Source organism: Sturnus vulgaris, chromosome 2 (assembly GCF_052056855.1).
Source record: "Sturnus vulgaris isolate bStuVul1 chromosome 2, bStuVul1.hap1, whole genome shotgun sequence".
Taxonomy (NCBI): Eukaryota; Metazoa; Chordata; class Aves; order Passeriformes; family Sturnidae; genus Sturnus; species Sturnus vulgaris.
In genome coordinates, this window is record NC_142244.1 from 108,117,063 (window position 1) to 108,140,724 (window position 23,662).

The 23,662-nt window shown below is 37.2% G+C and overlaps 1 protein-coding gene across 2 annotated transcripts in view; it reads left to right on the top strand.

Moving 5' to 3' along the window:
• The window catches only part of IL1RAPL1 (interleukin 1 receptor accessory protein like 1), a 682,566-nt gene that overhangs the window by 628,440 nt on the left and 30,464 nt on the right, over positions 1–23,662 (top strand). For both annotated transcript variants that reach the window (XM_088160340.1, XM_088160341.1), the window contains exons 7-8: positions 17,491–17,623; positions 19,631–19,776. In XM_088160340.1, the coding sequence (XP_088016466.1) occupies positions 17,491–17,623; positions 19,631–19,776 (279 nt within the window). The remainder of the gene's footprint in view (positions 1–17,490; positions 17,624–19,630; positions 19,777–23,662) is intronic.

Here is a 23,662-nt window from a genome sequence, read left to right on the forward strand (position 1 = left end):
CACAATGGCATTTGGTGGGGAAGACAGGCAGCACTGGACAGGTCTCTACGTGGCAGTGTGAGCCAGAAATACAAGAAGCACATCAATAATTGTTGTGAGCAGTGAAAATGATTTAGAGACCCATGGAGGAGTGATTGACAAAACCCCATTGTTCTTAGTCCACATAAACACCCAGATTCCATTTCCCTACTGTTCACTCATTATAAAAGACTCCAAAAGATGCACCTTTGCATAGAAGGAGTTATGTGGATTCAACTCATGCATTTATCTCACAGCAATAGGAGCTTTAAATGGTTTTATATTTCATTACACTATTACAGCTGTTGAGCTGGGCAGTGGTAATGATGAGGGTTATTTTGCCAGCCATAAACAGATGGAGCATTACTGTGCAAAATGCTGCAGTGCTGTGAAGACACTGGGTAAAATCCCAGACTAGGATGGGAGTTCTGCTGGCAGCCCAGATAGTTCTTCAGCAGTTGGTTTCTCACAATATTAGTCACTATAAAAGTGTATTAATTGTGTTCAACAGAAGATATAGACCCTGCCATTTGTATTAGAAAAGCTGTTGTACAATTTAAGAACACTGCAGAATACCCTCGGTGGTCTATACAAAGACAGTACAGAAATAAAAAATGCTATCTACAGAAGATGTGAAACTAATAATTTTGTAAAAATAAAAAGATAAAATTTTATGTAATCTGGGGACCCAAATTTTCCCAATTGATTGCAAAAATACTAAAAACCAGTGAAAATAGGAAAAAAATAGGAACCCCCTTCATGATTGTAGGGAGGCTAGACTTGATGGTTTAGGGAGAGCCCTTCCAACACAAAATATTCTATGAGTCTATGAACTAATAAAATATGGAAGACAGAACAGTTTTATAGTGTGCAAGTCAGAATGATTTTATTAGAGGTGAACAGGACAAGTGTTTGTCCTGTCTTTGAGATCAATGTTTCCAGATCTTCATATCTTCATCTTCTAGCAAATATTGTCTCTAATCAATAAAACCCCATCAGATTATAGTGTTAGGGTCCAAGTTTATCACTATTACAATACCACTCACAAGAGTAATTATGTTTACAGGTTGTATTTTAAAAGATGTATTCAAATAGTACCTGAGCCATTAAGCAGCACACGAACATCCATGTGAGAACATATAACTATTTCTCTATCATATTTTTCATCTGAATTGTAGATTAATGACATCCAGTAGCAGTATAAGAGCAGTGACCACCACCCACTTTAACTCCACATATATTTCCATCTCTGATACAATGAATTACTCTACAAAATGTTTTCCCTGATTTGCATCTTTACTAATTTGCCTTTTTTTCATTTTACCTCTGCCTTTCTGGTACAAAAGTATCCCAAAAGCACTATGTTTATTACAAGTCAGTGGTGAAAAGAAAAATAAGTAAAAAGATATCTGGTATGTTATAACTCAAACTGTAAAGATATTTCTACTAGAAGCAGGAAGACTTCTAGAAAAAGAATTAAATTTTTGATGTGTAATGAGCATGGGAGAGATTATTCTCTTCCCCCATGGAGGTTAAGATGCACTGCCCCCAGCCCGTAAACAGTTATGTAAATGCTTAATTTGAAGCATATGAGTCATCTCAGAGCTTACAGAGTGTTAAGCAGTTTCCTCATTGCAGAAGTGCAGCCTAGACAAGAGTGACAACAAGGGTGCTTTGCTAAGGTTTCACTTCCAATTTCTTTGGAGCACTTTCCAGTGCCTAGCCATTCTGATTTTATTTATTCGTTTCCTAATAAGTTGAAAGTAATAATATTGCCCTACAGATTATACTCAATTAAACTTGATACCTTTTATATAAATGCATTAATAAATATTCTCCTTTCTTCACACTTCTTCAAGTAGTCTGCCAAAAACAAATGACCTCTTTGAGGAACAGATGAAGAAATAGTGAATGAAGAAATGAGCAATCACAAATGTAACTAGCAGTGCTTGCTTTCACAGTGACATTTACTGGCCTCCACCAGAAGGAGGTTCCATTGCAATTTAAATCCAATTTGCACAGAAGAAACAGTGTTTGTAGACCTACAGTAAGCAATACATGCTACACTTATAACACCAGTGGGGTCCAGGATAAATAAGCTCTGGTTCAGAAGCAGTGCAGATGATCCAATACAAATTTTTACAGCTGTATTGTTTTCAGGATTTTAGCTATTATTTTCTGAATATTGGTTTACTGTGAGATATACGCTGGCCTACCATTCATTCAGCTGATCTTGGAGGGTCTCTGTTGTGGAATCTCATTGACTTGCTGCTCTTGTAGTTGAATTAAACTAAACAGAGGATTAGAGGACAAATTTCTCTGAGCCCTGATGACAGGTAAATTGGAACAGCAAGTGACAGTAAGTATCCCAAAGTCCTACAGAACACAGGCAGTAGAGCTGGAACTACATCTAAATGTCAAGGTCAGTAATTTTTGGGAAAAGATAGTCTCAGCCCGAACAAATGGGCTTCATAGCATTTTGGTAAATCAAACATATAAGATTTATGGCAATTCAGTAAAGATCACTAAGGTTACAAAGCCCTGGTCTTGAATACTGATAGCCATGTAGGATTTTTCCTACCTGATCAATAGAGCTGGAAGTCTCAATTTCCTGTTGGCTACAATTGTCATCTTGGAAGATGCCTTCCTGTCCAACATCACCAGTGTGCCAGTGGTCTTGGTGCACCCTGGGTCTTGAGGTGGTCAACAGGGAGGCAATCAACGAGTACAGCTTTGAGAAGCTCAAGCTGGACTTTCAAGGACTGTGTTTCCAGGCAGAAAGACATATAAGACTTTCCAAGATCATTTATATGGAGCTTGCTAGCAGGAAAACCTTGGGATCTCCAGCCCCAAGTAATTTACTTTCCTTAAAGGAATTTTTAAACTCTGGGAAAATAGGTAGTCGAGGTCCAGCTGGGTTGCCAAACTTCTTCCTGCATCATTTGAATGCAGATTCTGCAAGTCCTGGGAGAGATCTTAAAATCTTGTTTAACAGGCCAGCCTTGCTTTTGTGACTATCCTGGTCTAACAGCTCAAAGGTGCTGATCTATTCAAATTAAATAAACTAGCAGACAGGAAAAAAAATCAATAAAATAAAATGGCTAATCGTTTTGATCAGAAATTTTGTCTCCTGAAAATCTCTGCTTTTTATACCACTGTCTAAGCACAGAAAATTAATTCTGTTGAAGCCAGTGTGTCCAGTCTATGAATTATTCATTTATGAGCAGTTGATAAATAAAACTGTAAAAATCCTATCAAAGATGATTTTATTCCTGTCTAACCTATTTAACAATTTGCCTTTGTACTTTTAAATAATCTATTGGAGCTTTTCATGTTCCCACTTAATGAAAGGGTGAGCTAGTAGCTCTGCATTTTTTGTCTTTCTTAGTGAAAATCTGTGGGTTTGCAGTTCTTTACACAAACAAGAGCTCATCTGCAATATCTCCTATGGCACCAAGATAAGTTTTTATTCATAAAAGTGACACATGAGTAACTAATAGCTTTTTAATAGAAATACCTCTACAATGAATATAGAAAGCAGAGGGTTTTTTTTTTCCTTCTAAGTCTTCATTTATGAAGAAAATGTCATATCGACCTTTTTCTTCTGCCTTTTCGACAAATGCTCTTTTCAAACTTAAATTTCGTATTTATTCTAATATGTAACATGTGCTAATCATATTAGGAATTATTCATTTTATTCAGAATGGCAAACTGCTGCTCTTAGCTAGTTCCTATTAGTAATGCCACTCCTGATCTTACAGCAGAAGATTCTTTCTCAAGGATGAAGGAAAGTGGCTGTTCTCAGCCAGTTCTCCCACACGTCTTCTGCAGTGTTTTATTTTGTTGACTTTGTTATTTTTCATGATTACACCTCAGAGAAATTTCATAATATTTAATGATCTCTTCTGTTAGAGACCTGGCAGGTTCCAACCTCCCTAATTTTATGTGTGAAGGCAGAGGTGTAAGGTGAATTTACATATTAACAGGGTTCTGATGCCTTGAGAGACTACCTAGAACAGAGGCTAGACAGTGTTAAAGGAATAAAGTAGGTATTTATTAAAAAGGCCTTCAAAGGATACACCTTGGGCAGTACAAGAGCCCAGCCAAGGCTACACCCAAGATGGATGACAGATCACACATTTTCACACTTGTATAAGTTTTGGTCCATTGTCATATTGGGGTTAATTGTCCAATTACGGCTTCAGGTGATGAAGTCCCATCTTCCCAGATTGCTCTCATCAATTCACTGTTGTTTATAATTTTTGGGCCTGAAGCTGCAATGGTGTCCTTGGTTCTCAGGCTGGAAAACGATTGTTTTGTCTAACTAACCTGTGAGGAGAGCTTGCCAACACTTTATATGAAGTTCAGTGTTATATACTTATTCAGTACATAATCTAAAAAATATGAAAGCTAAAACTTAAGGCATCAGTTCAGGCTGCCTCTTGCCTGTCCTGAGTGCTGGAGATCAAGGCCTGGAGTTGTCTCCAGGAAGGGAGGTATTGGAGATTGCAGGATACCTTTAGGACGGGGAGGAGGGATGAGATGAGGCAGGGTGGGAACAGGACAACAGGAATGTTGAGGGTTTTTGTTTTGAGGAGAAACAGCAATATTCTCCTCTTTCAGATCAGCCTTTTTTGGAACCTGGTTTTAGGCTATTGTCACTGGGAAGGTGCCAGAAGCCCATCCCTGAGAGGTACCTTATTACCATCATCCAGCTTTCCATGTACACACCCTCAAAGAGGTCAGGTCCTAACCTCAAAAGCAATCTTTCTGCTTCTCTGCTACTCCTTCCCAACAATACTGACCTAAACATTCAAGATGGAAATAACTTTAAGAAAAATTCCTTATTGCAGTATAAGGGGGAAAAAATGAACAGGACATTGAAAAGTTATTGCTGCTCCTATTGAATTAACTTTTTCCTCACACTCATCAGGACAGGTATTCATTTTAGAGACTAGCTGAAATGAAATAGAAAAGATACAGAACCAAACACTCTTTGTCATCCTATTACCTGCCTTTGACACCAAAGAAGTGCTGCCTGACATCTCAGTCTTGAAAAAAGATCCTCACTTCATTTTTAAATGACCACCCAGAACAGGAGCAATTTTGCCTCTTTTCCCTCTGCCTTTTATTATTTTCCTCTGTTTTTTCATGCTACTTAAATGAGCTCATTACTTAGCAATTGAACTTTAGCATCTCACACTAAAAAGTGTTTTAGGACAACAATTTATGTAAAGTATAATTTAACATACTTGCTATCCAAAACCTAATTTATTTTAAAAAAATCCTAAACAGCTCTCTCCAATCTTGAGTTTTCATTATCTTTGATTATACTGAGAGGTGGAGAAAATAAATAATAACAAGTTGGAAGCAAAGCAGTCAATTGGAAAGATCACTTAGCTTCTTCTTCTACCAATAAATTTACATATTTTAAATTCTCATATAAATGCATGTTTTCTTGAAAAAGCACATTTCTTAACTTCCATCAGAAAGCCTATTTTTTTCTTTTTCCTTTTGTATCGCAGTGCTAATGGAGCTTATTCTTGATCCTATTTTATATGCACATCCTGTTAGAACAGACAGATGAACTGCTAACAAAGGAAGATATATGACCTTGCTTTTTATTATTAGCATTGCTGTATTTAAAGTATGTCAAAATTTTCATCATAAAATTAAGGCTATTTTCTGGGTTTGTGACACTCATACCTAGATATTTGCCTTTCATGTTATCGAATGGTGCATGTACAGGATGTTAGGGTAGCAGATCTTTGCTCTGATTCAGTATGGATGACTATTTTCTTTCCCACTTTTTGTGTTTGTAGATTATCCTAAATTACCAGTACAGTGCTTTGAAGTGTCTCTTTTTGCCTCACTATTCTCACCTCAGATGGTCCATATGACTTCTATAAGTGTGGATTTAAACTCCATTGAGAGTGTACACTATATATATATACAGGAAACTTGCTGGATAAGTGATCATGCAATACTTAATGTTAAGGCCATCCATTCTGGACTGTTTTATAAATAATACTCATTTTCACGTCTGCATTTACAACATGTTTTTAAAGGGATAGATGCCATTTAGATGGCAAAGGACTGAAAGTAAACACTGTACTAAGCACCTTTTAAAAATCCATCAATGTTTTACTATCCAGTAGTTTGTAATAGCATTTGCAAATAATTACATCAATAAAAATCAAAGCCTGTAGCTGCAATGATACTCTTCAGAGCTGGTGATGGGCTATGTAGTGCAAGGGTTAACACACCCTCTTCTTCTTCCCTAGGCTTGGACTAAATTTCTAGCTCCACGCCACAAGTGCAAATGGGTTTTGCAAAGTTTCTGTGGTCCCTTGTGGGCAGGTGTCCCCATTAAAAGACATCATGCAGCTTGGGGTGAGTGGCAGCCTCAGCTCTGGGGGACAGGGGACTGGGTGAGAGGTGGCACACACACCTCTCTCTCCTTGGACAGTTTGTATCATAAATATTGCATAATGAATATTTGTCTCTGTTCCTGTAACCAGCAGCTGTCGTACCTTATATTTCTATTGTCACTCAAACCCTGCTTTCAGTCCTTGCTTTGAGACCTCCACAAACTGTTAAAAGCACAAACAACAATGTAGAAAGTGTTCTGTATTCCCAGGGCTTGAATGGAACAAGGTGAAATTTTCCTTCATTTTCTTCTATTTTTTAGAAATGCCCCAGCTCCAATGCCTCTCAGAACACTTAGAAAATATAAATGAAAACAAAACAAAATAAAAAAACCCACTCAAACATCAACAATAACCAAACACAAAACAAAAACACACACAAAAAACCCAAACAAACAAACAAATAAAAAAATGGGGAAAAAAACAAACAAAAAAACCAAACCAAAACAAAAAATACAAGGAGAAATTACAGCATTGGTGGGAATGCAGTAGGAGGGTGGATTGTGTAGATTGTTCAGGAAATTCACAATTCTATAAGTAAAGAGGATTCATATCCTGCTTGCTGATTTCAAACATTTGGCTCCAGACACAGGAACCCTAAATCCCTCAGAAGTTTTGGTGGGTGGTGCAACCATGGAAATTACAACTAAAAGAGAATGAAGATGGACTAGAGAAACGTGGCCCACATGGCTGCTGCAAGAAGACAAGTCACTTCAGCCTTGTTACTTTCCAGTATTGAAGAGCATCTCCTACTGGCAAAAAAATACAAGAAACCAAAATAGTTTGATGGCGAAATTGTTCTTGAGAAGGAAGTTGTTTTAGGAGAATCTCATTTTATGATGTGCAAGACTACACCTGTTCATTGGAACATGAGGCTCTGCTACTTCCTTCAGTGTCTCCTGTCTGGCCGGGTCATTTTCCCCCTAAAGAGCAAGAGCCAACATGAAGCCATCCCTTGATCAGGTGTTATTCAGGAGCACAGGAAACTCTCCCCCTCTGGCCTGTGAGATACAGGAATAGCTCCTCTTTGCAGAGGGGAACGAAGTTTGCTGCTCTTCCCTGACATCAAAACCAGAGTGAGATAAGGGGATGGGTGCAGTGGGCAGGCTCTGCCATAGAAGAGGAGCTTTCACACAGAGTGAGGACCTGGAGAGTGGAGCTGTGTGGCCCAGGAATGTGTGGCAGGAATCCTGCCTTTGGCCAGACACATTTTTCCCTGTGGGAATTCTTCTTGTAACTCTTCTTGTAACTCAGGTCCTCTGCTCCACAGATCAGGAAGCCGGGTAGAGCATCAAGAATTCACACTTGCTCCCATTTACAAACCTTTTTCCTTCAAAGTCAGGTAGCACGTATGCAGTGCTAGCTGAATTTTTCTTATTCCATTGGTGTTATTTGTGCAGCTGCCTTCACCAAGCATTATCTATCAATCTGCAATTTATTGAGGTATAATCTAAAAAATGCCTGCCTTTCATGTAAAAAGGAAGCCAATCAATAGCAGTGGATTATTCCAGCATGTGTATGGTCCAAGAGTATTGCACATTTGTCACTGAGAAGCAAATGGGTTTCTCCATTTGCATCTTTCTGAACCAGAGGGTTTTGTTCTAATGGATTTTGTTTCAGTGGTTTTTTAGGAAAGCATTTATTAACTAAAAGTTAATTTCTTAACACATGTAAGAGAAATAGAAAGAGTACATAATGTAATGACTATTGTGTAAAAGCAGAAAACCTAGTGCTCTTAGGAACAGCGTGCATTTCCATTTTTATGCAACAGAAATATTTGATATGCTAGGATTTATAAATTATATAAGCAGATACTAATCCATATGATACCTAATTAAATGGCAAATTATTTCTAAGGTTATTCTAAGAATTAGTATTTTCTCTGTCCATTGCATTGCACCTTTTGATTTAAAATAGAAGCACATTTAAACTATGTATATATATCTCACTCATTTTCATTCTTTTGTTCAAGTAGAAAAATCCAATATGAATAAACATAAAATCCCTTTCTACCATCAGAGGTAGAATATAATATTCAGTTTACTGCAGGAAACTGAAACTTGGTGCTGATTTTGTTTATCTGTTTTATTAGTAATCAGTAGGTTCATTTCATCAGGGCTCCAATTTTCAGTGGATCTTAATGGCTTTCCTGGTGAAAATTTGAACAGACTAGCGCTGTCACATATTTTAGAACCAAACTGAAGTATTTTGATTTACATAATAGGTGTGGCTTATTTCAATTGAATTTATCCTATTGTGCCACATTGCTTCATGAGAGCAGTAGTTTTCCCCCAAACTAGTCTGGGTCATTTCCAAATGACATTTTCCATCATATGATGTGATCTGACAAAACAGATTAATTAATTAAAATCTTAGAACTGGTGATGTTTGCAGTGTGTGCTAAAGAGAAAGATCACCAGAGGAAGACAGAATGTTTAATTATTTGTTGTTTGTAAGCTGGAGTCCCAGTTTCCTTAATAAGAGCCCAGGTGTAGGTGACACTGTGCATGTTACTTTCAAAGGCTCTATTTTTTTTTTTAAAATCTTCCATACACAGCCCATCTCTATAGCATTTTTCAGAATACCTCATTACACAAATAATTCCCTGCAGCCTACTAGTCCGTGGTAGACGTGTTTATAAGGAAAGAGCAAAGAGAGGAAAAGAATAGTCAGTCTGGCCAATGGAAAATTAATGAACAATTTATTATTTACTATATATGTCTGACTCCAAAGTTGAGAATTTGATGTATGCACTCAAATTACCTAATGATGATACAAACACTGCAGTCCCTCTCTCCAAAGCAGTTAAAGAGTAGCTATTATAAGATAGTCTAGTAAAACACATTTTCTAATGCTGTTCATTAAATTCTACGTCCAAAGATATCAACTGCATGAACAGTTAGGAGCTGAAAGAGCCACAAGAAGTTACATTTGTATTTAACCTGAATTGATAAGGCTGTTCCTTAAGATTGTTGATATTTAACATATTAAGTTTTTGCAAAGTTTGGGAAAATAAGAATGTTATTTATCATTATCTAGAATCCAGAACATCATCTGTTATTTTTTGTATAGAGCATATTGTGCAGTGCACCTGAAAGGGAGGCTGGGAGAACGTACTGGTTCTCATGATTTATGAGCAGAGCTTTTTGACATGGACTAGCACCCATAAGAGGCCAAAGCAAACCCACTGTAGTCTTTTCAGAAAGAAGAGAAAAACAGGATTTATAAAAAAAAAAAATAATAAAAAAACTCCACAGCAAGGTATTTGAATGCTTTTATCGGCTGGAACAACACTCTTCAGCTTTAAAAAAAAAAAAAAAAAGGCAATTGTATCTACAGTTTTCACAAGAAAAATAAAGTGGAGAGGAAGCTGTGCTGTTGTGTGTTATTCAAGTAGTTCCTCAGCAAAACAAGTCAAGCAACAGCTCTGTTCTGGCCAAGAAAGCCACTGGCATCTCTCTTTGAGTCTGCTGCTTTACCTCTGGATTCTGTTTGAGATAGAGAAATATATAGTGAGAACTGTAATGACTTGAAAACTGTCTTTCCTTAACCAGCAGAGAAATTATTCTAGCTTTGTAGTTTCTTGAGGCTCCAGGAGCTTATAGATCCTATTGCATTCCTTACTGGTAAATATTCTTTAGCAGAGGGAGATACATTTATTTCTTTTTTCTCTTTTTGTTTTTTTTTTTCCCTAATATAAACTCTCCAAAATATGAAGGCCTTAAGAAGGAAACCTCTCTGCTTTTCTAGGAGTTTTCCAAAATAAGGGTCAGATCAGGACTTCTCCAAGCTAAAGACACAAGGAGGTTTCTGGAGGTCAGAGACTGCTGAGGGGCATTGGCAGCCCCAGGTGTGGGACTTGGGGACTCTTTTCAGGCACAGGACAGAACGTGCAGTCCCTGATGGGAGCCCCTTTGGACTCCTTTGTGCAATGGGAACTTTGGGCTGTCAGCTAAAGTTTTTTTTTACCGTGTATAATTAAAATGAAAAAACCACAACACCATAATCAAAGGCAGCATGGTTTAAAGAGAATCCAGAAACAAAACACTTAACAATATTAAGCTGTGCATGGTATGAACAGATTTAAAGCTCTCAAGACACAAGTCTATAAGAGATAACAAACGTGTGAAGTTTGACATTTAGAGCCACCTCTTTCTCTTTTATTTTTTCCAATTAGCGATATTTTGTTACCTAGGATATTTTCTTGTGACTTCTATCTAAAAACAGCTAAGCTTCTAAAAAACAAATTATCTTTTGATCTCTCAGAGAGGGCACAGTAAAAAAATGTATATAAATGCATTTGCTAAAAACAAATAGAAAATATGAGCTTCTAGAAAAGTCAAGCTTGTAAAACAACCAAATGTCTTTCCTTTTCTTTAGCAATACTTGTTTTATGCTTGTGATAGTTGTCTCCAGCCTCTACTTCTGAAGAGGAAGGAGTGAAAAATACTTGCTGAACAGCTAATTTATCAGCCTGACATTACCATCTATCAAGAGGAGAGGCCTGCTGTTAGGAAAATCAAGATTATTGGTTCAGGGGTTTTGTTACCTCTTGTGAAATGAGGGCAAGTTTGACAATCTACACACCTGAGAGATATTCTGGACATTTCGAGTCTCAGGTCCCATACATCACTTCTTTTTCTGCAGCCTGCTCTGGTGGTTGCTGTCTTCATTGATTCTCTCTCACAGTCCTGCTGCCAAAGAGCCCATTCAAAGCAGAAAGGATTTGGGTTTCTTTTCCTTCACAAGCTATGAAGGAACTCACTACAAAATTTTTGTACTCATAGATCTCACCTTTATACCTTAGATCTCACCATATGTGTTTGAATTCAGCACCTTATAAAGTGTTGCAGACTCCAGTATCTTAGGGCTGATGGCAGGACTATGTCAGCAGGAACACCCAGACACCTCCTTTAGGGATCCTGCTGTTGAGCTGTAAATCAGCAGATGGAAGCCCTGGAAGGCAAAGGGCTTTTCATATGGTAATGGCAAGCCTGAACAGGTGAATGAGTTCAGCTCCGTGGTGAACAAGGACTACCTGCTTAGTAAAAAAAAAAAAACAACAAAGAAAAAATCCAATGAATAAGAATGAGGCTTTTGTTTTTTTCTTTCTAATTTAAATAAAAAATCAGAAATTGAAGGAAGGGATTAGTTTAGCCTCTCCCCTAAATAGTGGTATTTACAAATTCTGTAAAAGTTCAAAAACTATAACCTGTCTCTGGTCTTACTGAGAACCTTCTGCTGATGTTTTTTTATATTGTGGAGGAATGGTAGGATGTACTCTAAGTTTAAACCACTGTGGCTTAAAGGACGTGTTCAAAAATGTGATTTAGATTCCAACGCAATCAAAATTCCACTCTGCAGCACAACAAAATAGGGACAGGCCTATTAATGAAAAAAAATAGCTGTGTAATCACATTCAGCACTTTGTATGATGATTGCATGATAACAGTTAGTGGAATGATTATGTCCAACCCTCTCAAACTTACATCTACTGAATTCAAAATCGACAGCATTTGCACATTGTGCCTTCACAATTGTATGGATGCAAGACCTGATGACTTGCCAAAAACTTGAAAAAAACTATTACTCAGTGATGAGATTAGAATTTTGCAATTTCCAGGTTGCAGTTATATTTCAGCAAATAATGTTTGGTTTTTCTTGGTTTTGTTTTGGTTTTTTGTTTGTTTAATTTTTCCTAACTCACTATATGAAGCTGGACATTTACATTGTGTTAAGGGAGTACAAGATATCAAGATGCAAGAATATGTATGGAAACTGGAGAGCAGATAGCAGTAGGTGGTGCTTTGTGCATGCAAGGAAGGAATCCAGAGGAATCTCTGCAGTTCACTCTCTTCTAAGAGGATTCTTATAGTTCAAGGGTAGATGATCAAGTCACACAGCTGAAAACAATATGGTATCTTTTTCTTTGTTTTTTTTGGTGGTTTTTTTTGTTTGTTTGTTTGTTGTTGTTTATTTTTTTCCTTAATCACATTTGCATGTGAAGGCTTTCAAATACTATGGAATTGTTTTAGGACACAGACTTCTCTAAAAATGAGAGTAGCTTCTACTGACCTGCCTGCTGGCCTTGTCAGATGACATTGCCAAAACAAGCGAGTCATTGACTTGTTTCTGTCAACGCTGATCTGTCACACCTAGAAAGTTACCAGCTTTCACAGCCCTCCACTTGGAAGACTGATGTTTTCGAAGTATTTTTTCTCAAATGTGAGTGGAAATAATAGTATTTAATTTCTGTGTGCGAGATTTTGGCTGCATCTGTCTTGACATTTCATAATTTCAAGACGTTAACATTATAAATAAATGGCATAATTTTAAGTGTGTAGGTATTGCCTAGGTATTTCCTGTACATAAGTTGCATAAATGGCTTACACTGCACAGTAAAAGAAAGCCTCACATTTTAGTGCACTGAACATTTTCAGTCTTTTGGGCCTCAACATTACTAGATGTTGAGCATGGCTCTCAAACACTTCCCTTATATGTCTTTGAGAGATCTTTTAAAAAGAGATTGCAGAAATTTTTTTTTTATTATTATAGTTGCTGCCAACGAAAAAAGGCTAGAATCTGTCAGACCAAAGGTGAGGAAGGTGCTCTGGTAACTTGTAATGGTGCAAGTGGAATCTCAGCTGACCACAGAAGATGGCATTTCAGCAATCACAAAACATTCACTATTTTCTAATTACAACTAGCTCGTTCTTAGCATGCTGATGTTTTTAATGAGAAGTTATTCACTAGGAATTCCTTTTTTTTTTTTTTTTTTTTTTTTTAATGTTTGGAAGTTAGACAGTGCCCTCTGCTGGGAACAGGCTCCCCTAGCAGTAGTTTGCAAAACGCCCCAAATGTTGACAATCCGTGAAAATGAACACAAAATCTGTGTTCTGCTCAAGATATTTGCTGGTTTCAAGGAAGCACATCTTGTTGTGGTCCCTTCTTGCGTTCTGCTCTACTTGGAAGAGTACTGTGCAACAAAAACGAGTCTCAATTTGGATGGCAAAGAGCTTTTGACTAATTAAATTTGAACCCAGTTGGCTTGAGCTAACTTTATCACAGTGAGCAGCAGGAACATGTAGTGCTATACATTCCAATTTTTACAAAAATAAACTTAATACTGTAAGAGCATATTCATCAGAAAAAAGGGTGATGGAGAAAAAATGCAGTTGAATTTACTTCTTATGTGTTCTCTTGCATGTCTTTATTGCATTATTTCACAGTTAAAATATTTATAACTATACTGAGAAGTCAAAAGTGTTATTTTTCTTTTTATTCTTTCTTTAAGTTGTTTTGATTTTTCTGTTTGTTATTTTGAGGGGATGCCAATAAAAATAATAACACTTTAAATTTCACTTAATAGTTCTATTCTGATGCCTTTGGACTTTTCCAGGGTCCATTAAAAATACAAAACAAAACCAAAAAAACCCACAGCAAGCAAACCCAAACCAAAACAAAGCTGTTTACCCAGGATGTACCTTGAATTTACATCTTACAGCAAAGGGGACAGGGATAGATTAATTTCCCTAGTAAATTTAATTGAAAACATTTAGTAAATTTAAAACGTGAAATTAAAATCCTTCAAAAACAGTAGTAATAAAACTGTAATAATCCAGCATTTATAGAAAAAATTTGAAATGATGGCATAGAAAGCATTGTATATCAATTCATGAAACTTTCATGACTTTCAGATCTCTTCTCTAGTTTTTCTCAGTACAGAAAACACATGGGAGAAACAGTTGTCTAAGGTTAACTGAGAGGGATTTCTATTAATTGATTGACAGGATGTTTATACCTTAACTTAAAGATGAAGCAAAGCAGCTCTTGTATTTATTATATATTTCATGTTTTTGACAAATCTGCAGACTTGTAAAATCAGATTGTCCATGCAGAGCAGCTGCTTTGTGCCAAAACTCAGATTGTCTGTCTGCTCACTTCAAAGGTGAATTTCTAGGGAAAAATGCAGCCCCTCCTAAAGCACCAGCCCCTCCTACAGCACACACTCACTCTCGTGATGGCAGCTCTGGAGTAGAGATCAAGATGTGCTCCCAAAATGCTCTGTCCATCCATAGCATTGCCCTGCAGGCAGCCTTTATTTACATGTGCTGCAGCTGGAAGCCTCTTTGCTGCACCAAGGGAGCTCCATGCCCTCTGCAAGGAGCTGTGAGTCCTGGAGGAACAGAGCCCCTTATTAATGGTCAGGGCTGGTCATTAGCTGATCACTGAATCTTCCTTGATGGCCAGCTAATGAACATCCCACTGGCTCGTTGTGAAGATTGGTCAAGATAGACAGTACAGGTAATTTATAGCTGAAGCCCCAGCATGCTAATGGCCTTCCCTGAGTAACTGCAATCAACACAGTACTAATAAGAGGCATTACATTCTTCTTAATTTGTTTCTCAGTTGCAACTATTTGATATTTAATGGAAACTTCAGATTCTATGCTTAAAATTATGTTTGCATGTTTTATTTAAGGAGAAAACTTCTTCAAGAATTTAGTGAGGAAAACAACTTTAATATTAAAAATTCATTTTTCTTGAAAATTTTTGCCCTTATTAGATTTTTATTTAAAAAAGAAAATCTATGCTCATAATATTCATCTATAAAAGGCTCAGAAGCCCACTCAGAGCAAAAATCATCTCTCAGGGGTAAATGTTAGCTGCATGAGCCTGGAGAGCTTTGATAGTTCAGCACCTGTGGTGTCTAACCTCTGTGAATCATGGATAAATTGGCCAGAAGTTATAGTCTAGCTGTGTTCTTGCCAGCTCTTAAAAGCTATAAAGTTTCAACCAAGCCTTGGCTTAATAGGAATGCTCTGGAAAAAGCCCAAGAAGTGGCAGTGATGCATTAGGCAGCACTCTTCTCTCCAAGTCTGGTAGATAATACCACAGGGGTTGTCCAATTATCACAGAAGCCTGCTTTGGCTTTAGATATGCAGGTGTCTTCTCCCATTTCACAGATTCCACTGTGCCCAAGACATTCATAATCCTTTAAGGTTTTATATTTTCATTTTCACAAGTTCAAGTATCATAATTATGATGCAAAACCAAAACAAAAGCAAACCCCCAAAACCAAAACCAAACAACTCCACCCACCCCCACCCTCCACTTGGTGTATATCTGCAATTCACCTGCCATAAGAACCGGGTTTGCATGGCAAGGAACCAAGAAATTTATCATGTTCCATTACAGGTTGTCATGCACTTGACCCACCTTGAATGGTGTCCTCATGCTCATTCATTCCTGGCAAATGGCTTCAAGATTGCAAAAGTCATTCCCTCAGTGATTCCCAACTGCAATTCTTGAGCTGTGAAGAGATTGAGAAATTGAGTTTCCAGGGAGGTTTACTGACCATCACTCCTTGGAGTGTGAAAACAGGAGCTATGCTGGTCTTTAGAAAGAGAGTACTTTCCCTCTCACTGAAGATACTCATCTTACCTTTGGCAACTTTGCTCCAGAATATGTGAGATTATTGAAATTTTTCACTATTCTGAGATTCCATTTCATACTTTTTGATCATTCTCTCCATCCTGGTTTCAAGTACTGGCATACTCCTGTCTCCTTAGCAGGCATTGCTTACAAAAGGGATGGTAGCAACCAAACCTTCCTTAAATGACTAAAAGAAAATTAGTTCCTAAAGCTCCAAAACAGATTGTGAAATTAGCAGAAATGGTACTTGCCTTGATGTTGCATATCTGGAACACAAATGTTTGATTCTGTACTTTTCATGGCATGGATATGAGAGTTCAAGCCAGACAGGGGAATCGTTTATAAGACATTTATTGAATAATTACTTATCTTCTTGTTACACAGAATCTTGCATTTGTTTTTATGCTAAAAAGTAAATATGATATTCAAATATTAATGTTGTATGTTTGAGAAGGACCAGGTCCTGACCCAAAATAGTGTATTTTTGAGTAAATTAATTGAACCCAGATGGACTTATGGCATCTTGGTAAGATGAAATACTGCTAACAATGTTTTTTTCTAATTTTTTTGTCCGGGATCTATAGTCAGTGAGCTTTAAAGTCCAAAAACCAAAAAACTGAAAGTGTCAATAAAATATGAATTTGGTCTCAGAAGTAATATAAGCTCCATGGAAATGGTCTCTCCAGGGCGAAAAAGACCACTTCTTTAATCCCAACACTTCCTTAAGTTACTGTGTAATTATCCCCTAAAGGAATGCACGTGGCAGTTTAGAAGACTTGGTGCATGTTGAGAGAAATCTCTTCACAGCAGTGAATGGGAGATCTTCAGCTGTCTCTGTCCTCTTGCTTTACCCAGCCTTACCAACACACAAAAAGTGTGCAAGTTGTCATTTCGACCCCTGTATGTGCTCGAGATAAAGCCCAAAGCCAAGTGATACAAACAATGTAAGATTCCGTAATGAAAATAAACAAAGCGAAGGCACATTAGATTTTTAATTCTCATTATAATGATTAAATAAGTAATCCTGGACATTTATATGAAATTTCTGTTCCTTCCTGTATGTTCTGCTAATGGTTATTCCCATTCTAATGGTTTATAATGTTCAGAATTAGTTGACATGTGCTTTTTTCAAGTTTCAATGTTTAAAATTTTCGTGCTAAAGTAGTTTAGCAATGAGCACACATCTTTCTACCAGATATCCCTTGGCACTGGAGCTCTACAGGAATATACCAACTTCTTTGCAGAAACCATTGCAAGGCTGAACTAACACAGATGTAATTGCACCTCTATTTTACCTAACTTTTCTCTTTTTCAGAGAAAACAGAAATATTATGTTAAGTTAGGTCCTTTTGAAAAGACATAGTCTCTCATATCCCTACCAAAAAGAAAACTTATTGAAAAAAATTATCCTGTTTTTACATATAATTTAATTTCATTTTTATTGTACTTATTTTCAGAAAATGTATTGAATCTAGTGTCATGAAAAGCAGATACTCTTGGAAACTTTCAGCAGCCTGGAAACTGAGGAGTTCTCTGAATATTCTGGTTTTTAAAAAGCAACTGATTTTAAATTTTGAAACAAACATATTTTCTTACATTCTTTGCAACAGGCGGTTCTGCTAATCTAACCTGCAGAGCTTTCTTTGGATACAGTGGAGATGTCAGTCCTTTAATCTACTGGATGAAAGGGGAGAAGTTTATTGAAGATTTGGATGATAGTCGAGTCTGGGAAAGTGATATTAGGTAAGATAAAAAGATGTTTTCTTTTTTTCTCTATATTTTTTGAGAGTTAATGTTGTATTTTTTATCACAGACTAACTAAGGAGCATATTGGGTCTGATCTTTGTTTTTGCAACATCCATCCTTTTCCATTTTGACTCCACCAGCATAGAACAGAAAAATGCCCTCCTCAGCCAAATCTGATTTTAGAGACTTGCAAAAACAGAATAGCTATCAAAAAGAGCTGCAGTGTTGACCAGCTGGAATTTACCTAGTGACCTTTTCAAAATGTGGCAATCTACAAAAACAACCATGAGAACACTCGGTAAGATGAAATGAAGAAAAATAAATATCTTGAGAAAATCATCTCAAAAAAGTATTTTCAAACATGAAGCCTTAAATAAATGGTGAAGTTTGACTTCCCTTTTGGAATGTTTTGATTTCTTCGTGAAAAAACCTGAGTTTCCTCGGATGTGATCTGGCTTGTTAAAGCCAAGCATCCTGTTATGTGGGCTGCTTATATCTGCTGAAATACTTGTTTTGGAGAGGAGCTGGCAATTCATGTACTTCTACTGCTCCTAAAAGTGCTGCCTCATTTAGAAATTAAGGACAAAAGTGGATTTAGATTGAGAATTACATGCTTGACATAGCATACTAAATCCTATCCAATATGAAGTATCTGCTTGGATCTGAAGAGATTCCTTTTCCATTTATAACTCTGTATGTGTGAATATCACTGTTTCTATGTATCATAGAAATTAAAACTCAGAAATTCAGGCAAATCTTAGTGTTCATGCTGTGGATTAACCTCAGCCAGCAAGTAAATTCCACATAGCCACTCACTCACTCCCCTGTTATCCCCCTCAGGTGGGGAGAAGTGCCAGAATAAAACTTGTGGGTTGAGATAACAGTTTAATAACTGAGACAAAGTGAGAGATTATAATAATAGCAATAATACTAATTAGAATCGTAAACATACATTATTAATAATAATTGTATTGAAAATGAGACATAGAGGAATAAAAAACAATAAAAATAAATTATGCACAATACAGTCACTGTTAGAAAAATCAAGAAGACAGCAGAGACTTTCAAGGTCATCATGCCCAGATATAGGCTAAAAGGAAGTATATTTCACCCCAGTGTACTTCAACTTTATTCTATAAGAATCAAGACCAATACACTAAATGGCACGTGACAATAAGATCAGCTGTATTTTGTGTTTAAGCCTTTCCCAAGTGCTTCAGCCAGTGACTTGGCTATCTGATGACTGACAAAAAAAATGGCAAGAAACCTTTTGCAACTTTCTTGTTTTGTGGAGGGAGGAGCAGAAAAGCTCATTTCCACTTCATTTGTCAGGCCTGGAATAGTTTGTCATTTGCTTTCCTGAGTGCCTGAAACTACTGATGGTCTTATTAAGAGGGAAAAAATGTAATGGGAGTAAAAAAGTAAAGTGGAGTAAAGAGGAGTCTTCCACAGGAAACCTTTCATTTATAATTTGTCTGAACTAGTAGCACATGATATACCAATTTTTCCTATTGTTTGATAAAACATTATCCAATTTTATAATGCATTCTAGAAATTATCTCTCAGACCATGGCATGAACACATTGTTTCTGACTACCATGTTGAAGAGCCTCAGAAAAATAAAAAGTATTGTGTTTGGCCCAGACTCTTGGTGTGACTCTAAACACCCAGAATAAATGTTTTCAGTTTTCTCTCTTCTACTGTTCCAAGACTTCATGGATCAGGGTCTCCGTCAAAGTGTACAGTGATATATTATCCATGTGCATATTATTCTGCTTAAAAAAGACAATGAACTGCAACTGTCATTAACATTTACAAAGCCAAACCTCCTCATTAGAAGTGAGGAAGAAAAGGGCATGATATAATTAAATTAAGATTGCATCAAACCATAACCAAATTTGAAGCCAGAGAGTTGTGAGTTGTAAGTAGCATTATTATGTCATGATTATCTAAAGCTTCACTTTGGTACAAGCAGAACAGCAGCCGTGGTTATTTCTTTCTCAGGGTTCTCAAGGAACATCTTGGGGAGCAGGAGGTTTCCATCTCGTTGATCCTTGACTCAGTGGAAGAGGCAGACCTAGGAAATTATTCCTGCTACGTCGAGAATGGGAATGGACGTCGGCATGCCAGTATTCTTCTACACAAAAGGGGTAAATATGCAGCTTTTCTCCATGAAAGGGTAAAATGTAGGGGTGGTCAGTTTGTAGAGATTCCCTCTGACAGAAGCATGAATTTTAGCTTCCTAAGAACTAATACTCAATGATTATTTTTAGGAATTTGTACGACTTGCAAAATAAAAAAGAAAGGATGTCACGGGAAAAAAATACAGTAACACCTTTTAATTAAATCTCTGTAAAAGATGTATTTAATAATTCATTACCTTTAAAATTAATAAAGGCTCTATAGGGAAAAATAGTAGGAAACCACAAGTGATACAACTGTAATAATTTTCTGTAAGAAAAAAAATCAAATTTTAGGAAAAACAAAACCAAACAAAACCAAACCAAAACAAAACAAAAAAAAACCCCAAACAAACAAACAAACAAACAAAAAAACCCCTTTCACTTCCATCAGAAATGCCACCTAAACCCCATGCCAGGGGGGTTCCTGCATAGCCTGACATGGGCATTTTCCTTCCAACACTTTTGTTTAACATCAACATTTGTGAAGTGAAACATCATGACAGAAGTTCCTAGGAACCTTCCTGTTTCTCCTCACCACTCACATCCCGTGATTCCAGCCTGCCTAATGGGCACAGCCATCTCCCACCGAGATGATTACAGGGGGATGGAGAATCTCCTGCAAGTCAAGGCTCCCCAATCCACTCTGTCCACTTCGCCTCCCAGAGGGTTCTCCACAGGCTGGGACTGACACTCCCCACCCTCACACAGCTTCCTGTAAACTAAAGAAAGCAAAGAATAAGCTGGAGCAGAGTCTGCATCTTTCTGACATTCCTGTGCTTTTTTTAGACTGTTTGTAAAAGTGAGCAAACCAAGATCTTACTGTGGTGCTAAAGTACTTGTGGCATCTCAATTTATATCAAAGCAGTGATATCTTCCCTAAATTTAGTTTTGTAGCATGCAAAGTCTGTCTAAGCTTAGAAGGAAAGCATAAATCAAGATAGTATGACCAATTTATTTAAACATATTGTTGGGCACTTCCAATTACTGGAATAGAACTTCATTTGTAGCCATTTTTCTGAACTCTTGTCATTGCTTCTTAAAAGATGCAGATGTGAATTACCAGATTTTCTGCTTAGCCTGGCATTTGTAATATTTTATCGAATTTACTGAGATGAGAAATTGACTTATTAAGTAATTGAACCTCAACAAAATACCAGCTAGTATTCATATACACTGCTTCAGAGATATTTGAACCCAGAGCAAGAGGTTAATCCAAAAAACCCCACTTAACAGCTTATTCTAAATAATCAAATTACTTGATGGAATACTGAAAATAAAGAATTTTTAAAGCTCAAATTTCTTCAAAAGCAATGGTTATTTAACTGACATCTATGAAGTCACATGCTGATGATGAGTCCTTATTTTTTCTTTCATACAAGCAGTAGCTCCAAGACTGAAAACATGTAATTCGTTTCTGTTCTTTGACCACCAGATTTATAATTTAACTTCGTGCATGCATGAATTTTGCAAGAATTTACTTTCCTTGTTCCCTTTCTTAGAGAGCTCAGTAAGTCAAACATACCACAGTATGTGGCCTCATGATGACATGCTTAAGAGGGAGTAATCTCAATATTTAATTGCCCTTATAAATAATAAAAGGACAAAAATAGCAGAAAAAATTTGCAATTTTTTTCCCTCTTCAAGTAAGGCTGAATCTGAAATAGATCTGGAAGCAAAATCTGTTGTGCCCTCAAAAGACAAAAGGCACCAGATACAAGCCTTCTACACGTTTTGCATGGTGACAACTGTTTCAGTGAAATGATAAATTAAGCATGACAGATAAAAATTTGAGCTAGTCTCTCAGGTCTCCTAGGAAGAGGAGTTTTGCACTGCTTGCTTAGTCTCCTGTATATCACCATGACAACCTTTCGGTTTAGGTTTCCTTGTTTAGATCCATATTTAGTCTCCACTAGGAATGTGTTAGCTGTTTATTAATTTCTGATTATTTGGCTGACTTAGAACAATTGGGACCTAACAATTAGGTAAATTTGCTTCCTGAACACCAAGACATTTGCAGATGTATTAGTTTTGGCTGGGTTTCTAGTTAGTGATCTTTTTTTTCCAGCAGTATGACTACAAAAATGATGAATCTGGAATGTTCACTGCATACCTGAAAAAAAAAAATTTAATCCTTTTTAAACTTCCTGTGTGGAATATTATCATCAGGATCAGAAGGGACACAAAGCAGAAAGCTCTGCTGCTGAACAAAGAGAGTTCCTGGGAAAAAAGAGGTATTTAGGGCTAAATGCTGCAGTAGATATTCAGGTACAAAATTTAAGCCTTTCAAACACCCTTGCAACTGCAGCTTCACCCAGGCCAGTAGAGTCCCTGTACCTTTAAAAGTCCAGGGAGAGATTTTAGACATCTCTACACTTACACAGGCCCTGAAAACATAAGAAGTCCACAGCCTAAATCACCTGAAAAGGCCTGGATGCATCTTCCTTAATTCTCCCGGTGCTCAGCCCAACAGGGACACACTGCCACCTGACAGGAGCCCGGGCAGGATCCATCACAGGGTGGTCCCAGCCCAACCCCGAGCCTGGCACAGCCAGCCAGGGAGAAGGGGGCTTCTGGCACTGGAATGGGGAGCCAGAGCCTCTCCTCTCCTGATGTGAATTAATTTCACTGAGCAGAGCACGGTGCCCCTGAGCTCCAACACCCCTTGTGCAGGAAAACTGAGCCCAGCTTCAGCATCCAGCCCTGGGAAAAGCTTGGGTCCCTGGTACTTCCCTCTAGTGCAAACACTCTGTATCTCAGGGAGCCCAGCTCTTATTTTCTCCTGAACTTCTTTTACTTCTTGACACCAGTGGAGAAAACCTATGATCTATGTTTTCTGCTGCCAGCTAACAATTTTTAGAGTCCTAAATTTCCTCAGATGCTGTGCATAGGGAGCATTTAACTCGAAGCTAAAGGCAGTAGAGTATTTTAAGCATGACAATGCCAATGCTGTTTCCTTTTCTCATTCATTCCGAAAAAATTTGTAAAAGGAATAGGAAACAGAGAGCAATCAGAACCCAAAAGATTTAACTTTCATCCCTTTCCTCCACCTTCTGACCAAATTCCTGTCACCTTTACAAGACTCAAGTTATTTTCTCTTTTGTGTGGGGGAAAAAAATCTAGTTGTTGTAATCTAAGTTTGGTTTTGTTACTTACTGGTGAGAGGTGCCATTGATCATCCAGAGCAGTTACAGGTTAATCTTCAGCCAGGTAGAGGAACCTTCTAGAAATTAATTCTGAGAGTGATACTGAAAGCAGCTAAGCAGAAATTGATTAATGACAAACCACAAATTGCAGATGATATAACAGGTGGATCACAGACTACATTCTATTTTTTCAGAAGTTTTTTAAGTAAAGAAGACAAGTTCATAGTCTATCAATGTAGTAGATCAAAATGCAATGCATAAGGAAAAAGAATGCTCTTCTACAGTGTTATGTATTGACAACTGTGACTTTCATGCAGGATGAAAAAGTCTTCATAATCTTATTTTATCATAGACTGTTGTAAATACGGGTTATTATCTAATTATGTGATTATTTTTTGAAAGCCCTCTCTGTACGTCTGCAAGTAGAACTCTACAGCAAAAATAATCTCAAGTTCTATCTTTGCATTACTCTTTAAGCTGTATAGATAATATTTTAAAAGCTTAATAATATACTGGTATTTTTCCTGGGACAGACAGCAGAACTAAGGTAATATGTTTCATGCATTTTTCAAAGTACCTACTTCCCTTTCTTCCCATTGTCATCTATACAGTGTTATCATCTAATTTGCTAGCCTTAGCCTCTTTTATGGTTTCTAGGTTTTTTCTCAGTCATAGATGTTCTCAGTGGGTATATATGAATCTCGTTGACT